Source organism: Biomphalaria glabrata, chromosome 4, assembly GCF_947242115.1.
Source record: "Biomphalaria glabrata chromosome 4, xgBioGlab47.1, whole genome shotgun sequence".
NCBI lineage: Eukaryota > Metazoa > Mollusca > Gastropoda > Planorbidae > Biomphalaria > Biomphalaria glabrata.
Genome location: NC_074714.1, coordinates 26,383,939 through 26,402,231, shown reverse-complemented (window position 1 = coordinate 26,402,231; position 18,293 = coordinate 26,383,939). Strand labels below are relative to the sequence as shown.

At 35.4% G+C, this 18,293-nt stretch overlaps 1 protein-coding gene across 2 annotated transcripts in view; it reads right to left on the bottom strand.

Annotated features, from left to right (window-relative positions):
- LOC106075275 (uncharacterized) overlaps positions 1 to 9,781 on the bottom strand; it is a 98,651-nt gene extending 88,870 nt beyond the window's left edge. The window contains exons 1-4 of one of the 2 annotated variants that reach the window (XM_056026952.1): positions 9,756 to 9,781; positions 7,406 to 7,491; positions 6,380 to 6,398; positions 4,527 to 4,609 (exon numbers count right to left, since the gene is read on the bottom strand). In XM_056026952.1, the coding sequence (XP_055882927.1) occupies positions 4,527 to 4,609; positions 6,380 to 6,398; positions 7,406 to 7,475 (172 nt within the window). In that variant the 5' untranslated portion in view covers positions 7,476 to 7,491; positions 9,756 to 9,781. Of the gene's footprint in view, positions 1 to 4,526; positions 4,610 to 6,379; positions 6,399 to 7,405; positions 7,719 to 9,755 lie in introns of those variants that run through there. The other variant, XM_056026951.1, reaches the window with a different exon arrangement.
- Between the last annotated feature and the right edge of the window lie 8,512 nt (positions 9,782 to 18,293).

Below are 18,293 nucleotides of genomic sequence, written 5' to 3'. Positions count from 1 at the left end.
TATGAGTATATATATGTATGTGTGTATGTATGCATGTGTGTATGTATGCATGAAGGCTCGTGTTTTTGAGTTATAAGTCAAGTAAACAATACTGAGACTACTGAGCATTGTCTTCTGTCTCTACACTTTAAACATCAGCGATTTGGTAAAAGGACAAACACAAATCATGATTTCAGTGACTGGAAATTCTGTTTGTTTGATTGTGCATGTCAGGTTATTAAGGAAACAAATATTATTGATCTGTTAAACTTGATCGATTTAACATAAAATATCCTACTGGTGACTGTACTTTGGAGTTTCGGTCTCAATGTTTGTGTGTATGCTAAAATCGATATCTTTTGTTTCCAGGGAGAAATATCTCCCATTGATGATTAAAATTAGATCTCTGTGTATTGGTATCTGTTGGGTTTGGCACATGTTCGGGTAACACGAGGTTTTAGAGATGGAATTAAAATTGAGTTTATCCTTTTTTTCTTTTTAGGTAACATAGCCGCCATCTATACATAATATATTACAGAATCTATTTTGATATCTTTAACTTAAAACTGGTCGCAAGACTTTGAATGCGTGTGTCTGTTTTATTATTATTATTATTAGAAATAAATAACCCTGTTATTTTGAATTATTATTAAATGGTTGTATTATGATGTGACTTTTGAATCTGCCCATTTCAATATTCTTGTTACTTTTCCTTGACTTTGAAAAAAACAACAACACTTTAAGCTAAGCAGTAAAAATCAGTCTATTGTACATCTGTCTTTACTGTCTGTTTGTCAGGTTCATATAACAAAAAACTATAAGTACTATCATGCTATGGAATATCAGTTTTATCATCGCCATCTAGAAACAACTAAGGAAACAAAGATATTCGTTGCTATTCTTCACTAACAAATCTGAAAACAGATTTGTGGTGTTTAATGTGTACATGTGTTTAAACTTTTGGCCTTTCAAATGTAGAATATGTACATTTTGAAATGGGCATACGTTTAAATCATTTTTAAAATAACGCATTTTATGTTACTAAAATGCTTGAAAGGATCTTAAAGTTCCCCTTTCAGACCTTGTGGTCTATAGAGCAGATGATGTAAAGGTCATTTGTTTCTGTGGCCTACGGTTAACGAGGGTGTCATATGGCCAGCACAGCGAGCAACCGCCTAACTTTTCACCAACTAATGTCAGGTAGCCATTAGAGCTTGGTGGACACCGAGGCGCCCGAAGATCCCGAAATTAAAGATCCTTGTCTTCAGCGAAATTCAATTCGAACCCCGGATCCCGGTTTGGAAGCCAAGCGCTTTACCGCTCAGCCACCGCTCCTCCTTAAAGGATCTTGATTGCTCATTATTTCAATAGTAGAACTAAAAAATTGTAAAAGTACATTTCAGACCTTGCGACCTCTGGGGCAAATGATATAAATGTCACCTGTTTCTATAGTTGAAGGTTAACGAGGGTGTCATTAGGTCAGTGCAACGACCAACCACCTTTACTTTCCCCAACTTTAGTGAGATACCAATCAGGGGGAACCCAAAAACCTGAAATTCATAAGCCAGTTTTCACCGAGATTTCAGCCCGTTTCGGAATCAAAGCATTTGATCACTTAGCCCCCACGCTCACTAATTTTGTTCAGAATCAATCGGTTGAACCAAATCATTTTGAATGCGATATTGTTTAACTCTTTCTCTCCGTAATTATTTACCACATTCTTGTGGAATCAACGTTGGTATCGTCAGTTAGGAGAGAAAGAGTTAATAATAAAGGACTTTTATAATTTAGACAATTTTTTTAAAAGCTAGCATTTTGGATTATCTGGCCATCGTGATAGTGAAAGTTGAAACGTTTACAAATTTTAAGTAGATAATAATTGTGTATGCACTTTTTGTATCACTAAAAAATCAAAAGTGTGAGTGCTTCCTCTTCTTACAAACTGTATCATGAATAGGAAAAAAGCATTACACGTCCACTGGAGCCAGAAGCGAATATGAAATCTTATTTAAAAGTATGATAATAAAGTGATTTTGTATTACCATGTAACATTCATGCTTAGAGAGAGAGAGAGAGAAAGAGAGAGAGTGAGAGAAATCATGTATGTTACAACTATATATATTTATATATATCTTCTCTTTCTCTCTCTCTCTCTCTCTCTCTCTCTCTAATCAGGAATGTCACAACGCCTTAACTAACTCATCAATACTAATGTCTCCTAATGTCTCCTACTAATCGAAGTCTTGATGAACTGATGAACTTCATTGGATGTATGAAGACTAACTGCAATGGTATGTTCTGTGTACTGAATAGTCAAGTCTTGAAAGATGTCTATTTATAACAACAACAACGTCATCATTTTGTTCTCACTTTCTCCAGAATTCAATTTCTAAGCTCTTTCGCTAGTAGCACAAAGAAATTACAATGCCTCTATTCAACTTATACCTTCATGCAACCTGTACACGGTTCTCGAAAACGATTCTGATTTTCCTAGAAATTTAAAAAATGCTGTATATCATTGTGGACACAAATGACTTGCTTGTTGGCCACAACTCTAGTGCAACCGTCATTATTTGTCACATGGTCATAGTATAAAAAGAAATAAATTTAAATTTGACTAGAGAACTAGGAAATATTTATCTTGAACGGACAAAATGTCTTTGGGTATTTCCGCATTCTTTATTAAAGTTCTTAATAAATAATGCTCAGGAAAATATGGCGCAACGTCTTCTAAATCTAGATCTAAAGGACAATCATTGGGATATTATAAGTCTAGTAGAGCAATACGTTCGCTTAACTAGGATTACTTCTTTTGGGGATGGGGGGGGGGCTGAGTAAAAAAGTTCCATTATTTTAAATCTCAGATTCATTAGTTATTAAGCGCAAAATAATCGATCTATAAGTTGTATACAGGAGGTATTGTCTTATTGTATCTTTAATGTTTTCTTGTTTTTATTATTTTGCTGTAACAGTGATTGCTCTCTCTCTCTACATAAAAGTCAAAGCCCTATCTTTGTCACTCATTTTTTCCAGTTAAGGGCGATTTTTAAAAATAAGAAATCTACCTCATTATTCCTTACTATGTACTTGGAACAACTAAGCACTTTCATGACCATCTAATACGTTTCGAAGGCTGAATAAAATAGACCTAATTCCAGCAAGATCGTTTCTGTTCTAATCATTGAAATAGCTTGTTCTAGTACACAGTCCTGAATACATTATATTGCCTATATATGATGTTTGAGATTCGTATCTATAGCGAATATATATAAATAGCTGGCTTTTGGTGTAAATAAACTAGAAAGTGTTTAGAACCTAGGTATTTGAAAAGGTCTAGGATCATTTTAGTGCACATCTTACTGTTGTAAGCATTTAACTGATAGCCTCTGTGTATCTTGTAATGCGAAGTGATTTTTGTTTTGTTTTATAGGACTATGTAGTTTTAAAATCTTTCTCAGTCTTTTGAACTTCTTACGTTTTTCTGAAGATTACCTTATCTCACATTTCCCCAGAACGCTTTCTCTTCTTTTTATTTGTTTATGAATTTTATTAGCGGCCCCCGAAAGGGGAAAAGACGCTATTAGTTTTGTGCGAAATATCTGTCCGTCTGTCCGTCCGTCCCGTTTAGATCTCGTAAACTAGAAAAGATATTGAAAATCCGACATCACAATATTTTAGAACATTCAAAGTTCTGATGCAACGTCTACTTTTTTTTTCTGAAAGCGAAAAATCTAATTTTTAAAAATCAGTTATGCAAGCAGTTTTTTAAAGAGAAAAAGCTATTTAGTATGCATTATAAGTTAGACCTAAATTAAAACGAATAGTAATCTTGTAAACTTCATTTTCGTGAACTTTCACTACACCGCGTCATTTTCTCTTTGAGAATTCGAAGAAGAGATTGAGCCTTTTCAAAACAATAACATCAATTATAAGACTTCAGTTAGGCCAGGAGAGGCGCGGTAGCTGAGCGGTAAAGCGCTTGGCTTCTGAACCGGGGTCCCCGGGTTCGAATCCTGGTGAAGACTGGGATTTTCAACTTCGGAATCCTTAGGCGCCTTTGAGTCCACCCAGCTCCAATGAGTACCTGATATTAGTTGGGGAAAAATAAAGGCGGTTGGTCGTTGTGCTGGCTACATGACACCCTCGTTAACCGTAGGCCACAAAAACAGAAGAACTTTACATCATCTGCCCTATAGACCACAAGGTCTGAAAGGGGAACTAGTTAGGCCAGGTTCACATCTAACTTTGCATTCACTTGCACCTATCCTTTGATCCGCTGTACCGTTGGGGCACTACACAAGATCTGTCAACCTTCTTTCTCCATTCTTATCTCTCATTTGTCTTTGATATAATTTCATTTGGATGTTCTTTCTGAAAATATTGAATCCTGCCTGGGTGGACCACTTCGGGGGCCGATTTTGAGTTTGCGTTTCCACACAAACTGTCTTTGTAATCTTGTTACTTAAAACAATGTAAATCTTTAAAAATCAAAATGTAAACAAAGTGAAGATTGCTCTGTTGTACGAGGAAACAAATCTGATGCTTACCATACTGGTCACAAGACTTGCCCTTCCAACAAGAGTAACAGTCACAGGTACCATCAGGCAACCCAATGCCATGGACACAATCACTGACAGAGAGAGAAACACACATTAAACAATAAGAGATTTGTGTTCCAAGACAGATGGAAAGATCTATAAAAATAAAACCTTTTTTTTATATTTGAAATTTTTATTCTGAAAGATGGTAACTCAGACTCCCAACAAATATTTTATTTTTAAAATAGCTTTACAAAAGCTTTTAATAATGTTCACACATATAGAAAGATACTTAACATATTTATTATTTATTATACCCTAAAATTATTTCAAAAGACACAATATGCGCATATTGAAAGTTAATATATAATAAATGATCCCGGACCCATGAATCATCTAACTCTATACAAGTTGTGGTTCATAGCGCACTTATTTTATTTTAAATAATATTTCCTATAGGCCCCTATATCGGTGGATCAAGCTCTAGATGCGACAGATTTGAAATACAATACAATTAGGCTAAAATACCGGTTACCGGAATCATAAGTTATAAAAGTATTTTATATCTCAACTCGGATAGGTCGATGTGCTCATGCTGATAATAATAATAATAATAACTAGTCTATCGGCGGCGTAACATACGCCGCTATTTTGCAGTGCCGGCCTTAGGCCACTGCAATCTATGCGACCGCAGTGGGCTCTGCACTTTCATAGGACCCGCGCTAATTCTAGGTGTATAAATTATTAAATTAAACCATTTTATAACTTATAACAGATTTCCCGTGGCCTCCTGTCAATTTACCAGGAGCTCCTGGAAATCTCCTGAAATTGCAAAATATACGAAAAAGTCCTGGAAATATCCGGAAATTATTAAAATCTTTTGAAATTCATACAAATCTCCTGAAATATATAGACAAAAATTGTCATTTTGGGGTGTCATTCCATATGGAAAACGCCAATCCTACGCGCGATAAAAAAAACGGCATTATGCAATACCAGTAATTGTGTAATCTGGTGAAAGAAGCTTATCGCGCCTCAAACTAATGAAGAATTACTTGATGTCAGCAATTCTCTTGAAACATTTGGTAATTCTTGCTACTGAGCATGATCTATGTAAGAAACAGAATTCTTATGATATACTGTATGACTTCGCTACACGCAAGGATGGTGTAGTAATTCTGTGCGTAGAAAAGAATGAATAAAATGCAAAGATGAATTTATTTTCTAATACAAACTCTTAATTTTCACTTATTATCCCTACCCAAACTGGGCTCCGCGAAATCCGTTTCGCATTGGGCCCCTCAATTGTTAAGTCCGGCCCTGCTATTTAGTGACGGGTGAATACTACTTGTTCTCCCCCCCCCTCTTTTTTTTTTCGCCTCTAAAATTACGTGGGGTAACTCTAGTCAGTCAGACTTGCAGAAATAAAAGAGTGATCTTTCCATTACTTGCTGTCCAAAATTCTTGAGCCATGAAGAGAATTATATATGTATCAGTGGAAACTGATAAAGGGACTACAATGAATTTGTAACATAATAATAATAATAATAACCCTGGCAGCGCCAGAGAATGACTACTCATTCATTTCTAACATAATAATAATAATAATAAAAAATAATAACGTGAACATTGATTAATGTTCAAGAAGAAATCAATTGTGAAAGAAAAACACATCTCCAATAAGTGTTCGTTTTTCTTGAAAAAAAACAACAACCTATTAATAAAGATCACGAATTATAGACAAACTGTTCTTATTCACCAATGTAAGTTACATTTTGAAACTAAACTCAAAATTGCAAACATCTCTTCAAACAAACGCACTGCCATTTCGTTCATGTTGAAAGGATTCAATGTCTACTTACCTACTTCCAACCTCACAAGCTGCCATTAAGAAAAGATATAGATATATACATGTAAGTTTTCATTGACACATAGGCCTCCTGAGATCAGATTCAAATAAGATATAGATATATATACATGTAAGTTTTCATTGACACATAGGCCTCCTGAGATCAGATTCAAATAAGATATAGATATATATACATGTAAGTTTTCATTGACACATAGGCCTCCTGAGATCAGATTCAAATAAGATATAGATATATATACATGTAAGTTTTCATTGACACATAGGCCTCCTGATATCATATTCAAATAAGATATAGATATATATACATGTAAGTTTTCATTGACACATAGGCCTCCTGAGATCAGATTCAAATAAGATATAGATATATATACATGTAAGTTTTCATTGACACATAGGCCTCCTGAGATCAGATTCAAATAAGATATAGATATATATACATGTAAGTTTTCATTGACACATAAGCCTCCTGAGATCAGATTCAAATAAGATATAGATATATACATGTAAGTTTTAATTGGGCCTCCTGAGATCAGATTCAAATAAGAGGAAACTATTGAGAAATGCAATAGGCAAAACCAAGTTTCAATAAACAATCAAAGACATAATTTTAAGATCCTCTGTCTCTGATAACATTCCATTGCACGTTCCCTAGATCCCGCTAGTTACTGGTACAACAGTGTCTATTCTCCTTAGCGATATGTGACACACACATTTTTTTTGTAATATATAGATCTAATAAACTAAATTAAACAAAATAAATATACAAGCCTTTTTGTACAGAACTATTTGAAACATTACCTAATAAATAATTTGAAGTAAACTATATGCCTCTTATGGTCAAGAAACAGAGTCTTTTGGGTAAATAAAAGTTGTTTCTTTTTCGAAACGTAAATATTTGTCTTAAAAAGAATAAGTTTTCTAATACTAGCAATTGTCATTTTCTTTCGCAACATCCGATTAAAGTGACAAAAAGCATGAAATTTAACAAAGCTTTTAACAAAGATTTTAAAAAGACTACCTTGATAAAGTAGTGAAGCCAAAACGAACAATTGAACCAGTCTGATACGTGACTTGAAACTTGGAGTCATTCTAGCTAGTCACAAACTACAAAAAAAAAAAACAGATGAAGTTGGAACTGGTGTACATCAACTTTATAAATACTTGTTGGGCGGCCAAATCTCACTTCAGAATGTATTGCTCTAGAGAACAAAACATAGTCTCAACATCACTGTTCAATAATCCCTACAGTGACGTTAATATCAAGTACCCTGTAGGTGAGACCTCACCTATGGCCTACTAGAGTTGACTGAGGACGCTGCGAGCTCATTGATCACCAGTTATGGACGGAAACATCCAATGTTGATGCGGGTAATGGCAGTTTATTGATTTCTTCAAGCGGACACATCAATCGTATTCGACCTGGGAGAATATCGATATCTTTGTGAAATTTCAATACTTACAGAGTAAATATAGTTGATGCGACAGGTCGATATTGTCCATAACGAAACTGCAGTAAGACAGAATTAAGTAGATAGATAGATAGATAGATAGATAGATAGATAGATAGATAGATAGATAGATAGATAGATAGATAGATAGATAGATAGATAGATAGATAGATAGATATATAGACGTCTAATTACTTATACAATGAAATGAAACTAAAAGCAACTACTGCATGTTTTATCTGGATACAAAGTAAACTTTGGTCTATCTCAGTGTTTCCCAAACACTTTGATTATTTGTTTTAGGTTGGATTTAGTTTTCTATTGATTATATATATATATATATATATATATATATATATATATATATATATATATATATATCATATTCCATTATCCTTCCAAGGAAGATATTGAAAAGAGTTGTTGAAAGTAATCAGCCTCTTGTCTCACTTCAACTGTTGTTTTAAACCAGTCTCCAATGTTGTTGCTGAAGTACACTGCACTAGTAGTATTCTTGTGGAGGTTTTTTGGTTGACTTTTATTATGTTTTCTTTTACATTGTATTTTTCATTGTTGCCATACTCGGTCGAAAGCTTTCTTGAGGTCAATAAAAACATGGACAAGTTAACTAAATTTAACTAATGTCACCTAGACCCGGAATACAGAGTGAGTGAGGCTGAACTCCCACACAAAAAAATTAAACCAAAACTACTGTTACCACATGAGCGTATACCCTTTGTGTAGAATATTCGTGTTACACAAATAAAAACTAGTGTTTAAGAGGGAAGACTTGGTTTGTGAATTGACTTTTTAGTTGACTAGTTTGTTAGTTATTCTGATAAATAGATTTTCTGAATTAAAGAAGAGAGATGTAACATAATAGTATTATATGTACATTTGCACACTAGCGCGTCAGTGCAACACCGCTTGTGTTTACGTAATAAATGGAGTTCCTAATATCATTAAATATGTCTTCCCTCTTAAACACTAGTTTGTTATTTGTGTAATACAAATATTCTACACTTTGTTTTGTTTCCCTTCAGTCACTGGGCCACATTCATGAATTTCAGTGAACATCGAATGAGATTATTTGACCTGCACATTTGTTGTTGGTAAGATATTGAAGAAAGAAAACGCATATTTCAAGTTTGTAAATATATATGTAAAGAAAAAGAACTGACAATTTTACCCCCCCCCCCCCCCCCGAGAAAAATCCTATCTTCGCCGTTGATATACATATATATGAAGTGAGTCTTGTTGGTCCTAGTTCAAGTTTACCAGGCTGTAGATGGAAAAATCTTTATGGACTTGAACAAAGACTAACAAGCTGCTCGGGTCGTCTAGCATTTTATCATATCTGAATGGGTCGATTTGTCCATTTTTTTTTTCATTTTTCTCTTCAATTGTGGTCATTTTGTTCAATCTGTTGTTGACGCCAAGCCTGTTACTAAATTGTTTCTGTTGCGCTTTTATTTCTTTGATAAATCCATGACTCGATTTGTCGCCTTTAATAATAATAATAATGTCGGTTTGGAGATTCGCCAATGGGAAGAAAAATCACTCCACGGAAAATTACCGGCTTTATTAGATGGGGACAACATTGACAAGGCTGCTTCCTTAGCATGGCTAAAAGCAGGTCATCTCTACCCTGAAACTGAAGGCTTTGTCACAGCAATACAGGACAGAGTAATTAGGAAAAAAAATACGAGAAGCATATCCTAAAACTCAATGTTGTCGACAAATGCCGAAAATGTGGAAATGTGGGTGAGTCCATTGAACACATTATGGCGGGGTGTTCAGCCCTATCGGAATCTGGCATCCTAGGTCGCCATAATCAAGTTGCAAAGCTAATACGCCAACACCTGGCTTTGACACACAATTTGATCGGTAAGGATACTCCTTCATATTACAAATACTCACCACAAGAGGTTCTCGAGTCTACGGATCATCTACTGTACTGGGATAGGCCTATTTTTTCTGACAAAACGATAGATTTTAATCGCCCTGATTTGCTGCTCATCGATAAAAAAGAAAAGGCCGCTACCAATTATTGACATCGCTGTGCCACTATCTCATATTTAAAAAAAAACTGAGCTGGAAAAAACAACGAAAATATGGGAACCTTGGCTTGGAGATTAAGCGTTTCTGGAAATTATCTAAGACAACAATATACCCCATTGACATATCAACCGAGGGGATAATAACAACTGACCTTACAGATACCTTCAAGGCCTTGGCATTCCTAGGAACATTCTCGTTGCCTGTCAGAGGGCGGTACTTCTGCAGACCTGCCACATCACCAGAAAATTCCTCGATGGAAACTGATAAAGGGACTACGATGAATTTTGTTTTCCTTTAACGAAATTCGACCATGGCTTCGCCAGAGAATGAATACTCGTTCTTTTATAATAATAATAATAATAATTCTCAAACATACTACTACTATTAATAATAATAATAATCTTTATTATCCACAAGCAAATTTGTCTTAAAATTTGTGCATTTCACCCATAGACTATATATAAATATAGTCTATGATTTCACCAAACAAAACTTTATAATTATATAAAGCCAAAATATACATTTACACCAGACTCACTCATAATTTACATGCAAAAAGTGTATATCAGATAGTATCTATTTAATGATTTGATTGCCAGGGGAACAAAAGAGTTTTTGTGTCTGTTTGTCTTTGCTATCGGTGTCTTGTATCTCTTTTGTGATGGTAAAATCACAAAATCCTGTCTCAAATTTGATTTTTTATTTCTAAAATCTTCTTATCTTTTTTGTGAATGTTTGTCTCACCTGCCCAAATGGGGTTTGTTTTTTTTTGCCAATGATTTTACCAGCAGCATTTAGGATTCTATGAATTTTTTTTTTATTATTAATGTTCAGATTGCCATACCAGGCAGTGATAGTTAAAACAAAATATTGCAGATGTGAGCGTGATAAAACATAGCTTTAGCAAGTCTGAGGATTTAATATTTAATGTCGCTATGGTGCAAAGGCTTGCTCTAGGAAAGCTGTATTATTGAATATTCACTGTTGATGAAGCAGCAATTTAAAGGGAGTACAAATGTCAAAGCCAAAACGAAAACTTTGGATTCAAGAAATGAGAATTTTCAGCTGCCTCGCTTCATTTTTCTTCGACACTGTCGCCAAGCCTTTTTGTTTGTTGTAGCTTTTTTGTGTTTAAAGGGAAGAAGTTGTCCATAAATGCATTGTCTTCTAGTGATTTCATCAAATTCATTCAATCTTTAAACAACCAGTACATAACATAAAGTGATGTCTCTATTAACTGATGGCATAAACACTGCAATTGGTTTCATTTTCTATTAATTTTGGTAAAGTAAGCTGATAGTTGACAAAGTTCTTATCGTTAATTAAATTGACGATGACTCAATATTGCTCTGTCTTCACAAGCCAGCTGCTGGACAGAAGCCACATTCTCACTAGAGAAATACAGCACTGACTCACCACTGGCCGGAATTCTTACAAGCAAAAGAATCTGTAACATTTCTATCCGGGAAAACAAAAGTTGAAGATCGATTCTCAAAGTAAGCGCTGGAGATTGAAACAAAAAGAAAAGCTGACCGCTAAACAAACGACAAAGAAACTCAGACCTTTGTTAAATCAAGATGACAGACCTATCCTTGTCCCTACAGTAAACGTATCTCTGTTAAATCAAGATGACAGACCTATCCTTGTCCCTACAGTAAACGTATCTCTGTTAAATCAAGATGACAGACCTATCCTTGTCCCTACAGTAAACGTATCTCTAAACAAAGATTCCACTCGTTGGTATATCTTTTGATATCTTCCAATGCAAAGTATAAACTTCAAAATAAAAACAAAATTGATCGCTGAGTCTCTCTCTTTCAATACCCTGCTCTTCTTTTGTTCCAGATTTTTAGATGACTCGACGGAAAAGAGAACCTTTCAAATATTTAGATTCTTTTGTACATGGTCATGAAAACAAAAAATCTTTTTATTTCAAAGCAAAAGAAAAGTCTTGAATATTTTAAACGTTTCTCTTCTTCTGATTCCATACATTGAACTCGTCAACACTAGAACGGTAAATATTGATTTCAGATAAATGATCGATTTTTTATAAAGTATTGATTTCAGAATATACCATTTGCTTCATTCCTTGTGGCAAGAAAGCATGAACACCAAAGAAGATAATAGGATTGTGGGCTCAGACGGCATTATCTCTTTGGACTTATCAAAGTGACAGACTATCATAGAAATAGAAAGAAACATAAAAGATAATGTCGAAGTGATCAATTTACAGTTAGACGTCTGCACTGTATTATTTTTAACGTACACGTGGTTTTATTGAGATCTAACTAAAGTCTACATTGCATGGCGTAGACAGAATTATTTTTTTCGGGTGGAGGGTGTGGGGTTTTGAGAATTTTTTTTATCTCCCCCCCCCCGCCATATATATATATATCATGGGCGTAGCCAGGGGGGGGGTTCTTGGGGTTCAAACCCCCCCCCCCCGAAATGAAATCCCCCCCTGGGGGGGGACGGAATTAAGTGACTGATTTTTGCTTTCATTTTGTTTATTTTAGGTGAGATTTTAATACTAAATCATCACTTACCACAACACAGCCGAGGCAGTTTTGAGTTAAAAACCCTCTACCAGGGGGTTTTGAGTTTAAATCCCCCTACCAGGGGGTTTTGAGATTTTAAAAACCCCTATCAGGGGGTTTTGAGATACAAATCCCTCTACCAGGGGGCTTTGAGTTTAAAACCCCCTACAGGGGTTTTTAGATTTTAAACCCCCTACCAGAGGTTTTTGCAGTTAAATCCCCCTCTTCTATAAAACAAAACAAGAAAAATGCAAACAACAATCCCCAAATTCCAACAGCACAGTTGAGGAAGATTTTGATTTTAAAACCCCATCCAAAATTTACGATAACCCCATCTTCAATATAAAAAAAGCAAATTACACACTCAAAATTCTATGAGCGTAGCCAAAGGGGTTTTGAGTTTAACCCCCCTCCCCCTTCCAGTTGGGGTTTGAAGCTAAAAAGTACCTCTTCAATATAAAAAAAAGCAAATTACACACTATAAAATCTATGAGCGTAGCCAAAGGGGTTTTGAGTTTAAATCCCCCTCCTCCATATGGCTTTTTCTTTAAAGTTTAAAACCCCTCCAGACGGTTTTGAGTTTAAAATTCCCCTACAGAGCGTTTAGAGTTGAAAACCTCTCTCTTCAATATTATTTTAAAGCAAACTACAGTCACCAAATTCTATGATCGTAGCTAAATGGGGTTTTGAATGGAAAACAAAACAAACAAAAAACCCAGAGATTTTTTAGTTTAAAACCCCTCAACAGATGATTTGACGAAAAAACTTTCCTTTTCGATATAAAATCTAAAGCGAAATACAGGCATGTAATTCCAAGAGCGTAGTCAAGAAAGGTTACAAATTTCTACCAGTGGCTTGGTCTCCATTAATTAAGTGTGAATAGTCTTCTGCCGAAATTAAAAATCGTTAAATGTGTCTCAACAAAGATGGCTAAGACAGATTTTAGGAGTCAGTCATAGAGATCGGGTCTAAATCAAAGAAATCATATGCCGAACTGGGAGTCGAATCCTTAGTAAGGTTGTGACAGAGCGTCGCATGAGGTTTTGCGGGACATGTTTTCCGACAAAATGAATTACGCAAAATAAGAGTTGCGGAAACAGCTTGCCGGAAAATGCGCCGAACGGCGCGAGAGGGTTTAAGTCAGTAAGAATAGCACATTAGGTTTTTGAAATAAAACTTTTTAATAGCAAGATAATGCACTGTAGATACCTCAGAATATGCATTTTGTTGGCTTTCAATACCAGAAAAAGTGCTCGGCGGCGGGGCTTCGCCCCGCGCTGGGGGAGAGCTGTGAACTCCCCCTGACCCCCTTGCTAGCAAGGGCAGGGAGTCTACAATAAACAATAAACGTCTTCCGAAAGGGTCAGAATGTAATAAATATTCATGTACACACACACACACACACATATATATTTATATATATATTTTTTTTCGCGGGGGAGGGGGGAGGTCGGGGGGGGAATCCCCCCCCCTCCCCCAAAACCCTCCCCGAAAAAAAATCCTGGCTACGCCCATGATATATATATATATATATATATATATATATATATATATGTATGTGTGTGTGTGTGTGTGTGTGTGTGTGTGTGTGTGTGTGTGTGTGTAAAAACAAAAACTGAAAAACTGAAAATCGGCCCCCGAAGTGGTCCACCCAGGCAGGTAAAAAGGCAGGTTTCAATATTATAAAAATGAAATTCTATCAAAGACAAATGACAGAAAATAATGGAGAAAAAAGGTTAACAGATATGTGTGGTGCCCCAGCGGTCCAGCAGACCAAAGGATAGATGAAAGTGAATGTGAAGTTAGTTGTGAGCCTGGCCTAACTGATGTCTTATAATGAATATCTAATTAATCTAATTGTTTTTTAAAGGGCCAATCTCTTGTTCCTCAAGAATAAAACATTTCCGCATAATTTGTTTACCAGCGTGCGTACTATTTACGCGACCATATGAAAAAACTACTTATTATTGTTGTTTTAAATTATGTCTGACTTATATGCATAATAAAGAGATTTTTTCTCTATAAAAAATAGTACGCATTTTTTGTGTGGTAAATGTAGTATTTTGTATAACAGAACTTACAAAATTTAACAATAAAAATGGTTTGGTTTGGTTTGGTTTTGATTTTGGGCACATCGGCACAATTTAGGCCATGTCGTGCCTGCAGTCCCTCAAGGGCCACTCTCCCTCCACAATAAAAATATAAAAAAAAAATATTTGACAAAAAATCTACAACCGTTTGCATAAATGTGTTAAAAATATGGTAAATAGTCGCCTCAAGTGTTTGTTACTATTAATAGCGAATATTTGTAAAAGTGGTGTAATTTTTAAAAAAAATACTTGCACAAGTGATTTAAAAAAATAGATTTTTCGCTTTCAGAAAAGAAAAAAGTCACCGTTGCATCATAACTTTGAATGGTCTAAAATATTATGATGTTGGATATTCACTATCTTTTCTAGTTTACAAGATCTAAACGGGACGGACGGACAGACAGGCCACACAAAACTAATAGCGACTTTTCCCGCTAAAATCAGTCACATTGTATTATTTTTAATGTACACGCGGTTTTATTTAATTATGCGAGTTTTTTCTTTTTTTTTTTCTAAACATGAAAAACAAAATATTGCATTGAATTTTAGTTATATATGTAATATTATTGTTTGTAATAGGTGAAGATGTTATAATGTTGTTTATAGAATATGTGATCAGGTGTATTATGTTATTTTTGTAGAGAAATAAGGATGTTGAAAATTGATGTAATGTTGTGTGAGAGTTAATCCCCTTAGCGGATATGTGTTGCTGTTCGTTATCTAATACCTGTATATATAATTCTCTACGTCGCCCAACCATGCGGGACAAGACGCACGCACGCCGACTTTCCTAACCCTCGATGAAAAAGTCATGGAAAGATAACTCTTTTATTTCTGCTAGTCGGACTAGAGTTATTCCACGTAACTTTCGCGGCGACAGAGAGCGCGGCTCAGAAAAAAAAGAGGGAGAAGGCGTATGCTACGCCGGGGGTCGGCTCGAAGTTGAATAAAGCCTGTGTGTGTTTTGTAAATCATTCTTGTTTATCTTTTTTAAATTGTATTTAAGAGTATATCAACAGAATTAATTTAGTGTTTTTTTAAAGACCATTCACATTGAAGTTATACAAGTGTTTATAGTGCTTTTCCTCTCAATAGCCACCTCACTTCAGTATGCAATAAAACTATGCGTTCACAACCCATTTTATCTCATATAATTTTAGTCCATTGCAAAATGTTTTAGTCACCGGGCTTCTACTATACATCCTGCAAAGTCCAGACGACTGACTGACTAATAATCACCAATTCTCCAGTTTGCCAATGGACGGAAAAATACGAAAATTTAACCTGCTACTACTTATAGTACCAGGTGACCGAACCTCGCTCGGTAAAATAATTTATCAAGGAAGGATATATACTCGAAGTCATTTTGGGAATATTTTTGTATTTTTGTAAGTTACGAAAATGAAAGATCGAATTAAGCTTTTGTGTTCTGTTAATTCTAAATGTAATTGTTCCTGTAGATTAGATAGAAAGTCTCTTTAGTCCCCCGCATCGCGTCGTTTTACATTGAAGTGTGTACAACTATTGATCTATTATTGGCTTGAAAGTCTTTGCAGTGTGATTTCTCAAATGGTTAAGTTCAGACATTTAATATTGCTATTAGTATATTCATTATGGCTTTAGTACGAAACATCAAGTGAGGCAAAATATCTGCGTTATAGAATAAAACATGCACTTTGTAACAAAGTAAAATGTCACATTTTTTCTTAGTCTTAAAAACATTGCGTTAGTATTCTAAAGAAGCGTTTCCTTGGGGCATCTCTTTTACGCCGACCATCTTTCAGCTCACTAAAAAAGATTGCCTTTATGTTCGTCCTCCGTACGGGATACCTTCTCTGCCCAGCGTGACTGTTGGACTATAAGAAGCTCGTGCTGGGTTTTACAGAGGTTTATAGTTAAACCAAAAGAGGCGGCAGCGTAGGGTACACAAAGTCGTTGACGGCGATCTAGAAATATCATGTTCAGCGTGTGCAAGTAAGGCGTTCAGAAGCTGTGTTATGACCATTTCCTTTGTTTTGGTACGGAACAGTAGACTTCGAAGCTTGAACACATGGTAATAACTCACCAGCCAAATAACAACTAAGTATAAGCTATACCTACACGGTTCTACGCAATTAAAGTGTAAACACTTTATAAAGCACTTAAAACACAATAACTAATCATACATTGGCAAATTTATTTTCATTATTTCTCTTCCATAGTTCCATAATAAAACAATCTACAATAAGATGGTGCGCAAATGTTTAATTAGGCCTATATTGATTCTTTAAAACTTGTTAATGTTTGCAAAGAAATTTTTTAGTGTACTGCTGTAAGCCTAGTGACGCAATTTAAGCGATGTCAAGATTTTTTTCCCTTTGACTTCATGGAGAATTTTCATTCATAAAACATCCCAGCCAAAATTAATTTTTCGATAATGAAACGTTTTCAAACTAGTATAACGGTAGAATTCGAGTTTTCCCCTTGTGGCCATAACAAGTTGAATTTTTTTTTTCTCATTTATAGCCTAGGCTACTTTGAAATTTTAAAGAGAATCGTTAGAGCCGTTTTCGAAATAAAATTTATATACATACATACATATATATATATATACAAGAATTGCTCGCGCAACAGTATAGGATTACGCCTAGAATAACTAAGCCATTTTCATGATCGAAACCTCAACGGTTAAATCGACCAAATACACATTTTTATTTGCAATTTCGACCCAATATTTTGTTAAGCCTAAATTTAAATGTCTAAAATAAAAAGTTTAAACACTTATCAACACTTTTAGCCAGGATTTTTTTTTTGGGGGGGGGGGGCCTCGCGAATTTTTTTTTATATGTATATATATGTGTGTGTACATAATCCTTATTACATTCTGATCCATCATTCTTTCGGAAGACGTTTATTGTGCACTAGAATAGGTTCTTCCTGGAGTTAGTGGAAAAATTGTAGACTCCCAGCCATCGCCAGCAAGGGGATCTGGAGGAGCGCTAAGAGCTCCCCTAGCGCGGGGCGAAGCCCCGCCGCCAAGCACTATTTCTGGTATTGAAAGCCAACAAAATGCATATTCTGAGTGCATTTTCCTGCTATTAAAAAGTGTTATTTCAAAAACCTAATCTGCTATTCTTACTGACTTAGACCCTCCCGCGCCGTTCGGAACATTTGCCGTCAAGCTGTTTCCACAAAAATCTGTCAATCGTAATGTCTGAAGCCTCTTCCTACTTGCTCTAAGGACCTCAACGAATGTGTGGCGACAAGTTGTACTAGGATGTCATCGCAACTCTTCTTTTGCGCAATTCATTTTGTCGGAGAACATGTCCCGCAAACCTCATGCGACGCTCTGTCACAATATTACTAAGGTGTCAACTCCCAGTTTGGCATAGGATTTCCTTGATATAGACCCGATCTCTATAGCTGACTCATAAGAGCTGTCTTAGCTATCTTTGTTGAGCCACATTTAGTGTTTTTCAATTTTGGCAGATGACTATTCACTGCACTTTATTAATGGAGCCCCGCCACTGGTGAAATGTGTAACCTCTCTTGAATACGCTCTTGGAATTAAGTGACTAGTTTGCTTTAGATTTTATATCGAAAGGGGAAGTTTTATCGTCAAAATCATCTGTTGGGGGTTTTAAACTAAAAAATCTCTGGATTGTTTTGTTTTTTTAAATTCAAAACCCCATTTAGCTACGGTCATAGAATTTAGTAACTGTAGTTTGCTTTAGAATAATAATGAAGATAGAGGTTTTCGACCTCAAAGCGCTCTGTAGGGGGATTTTAAA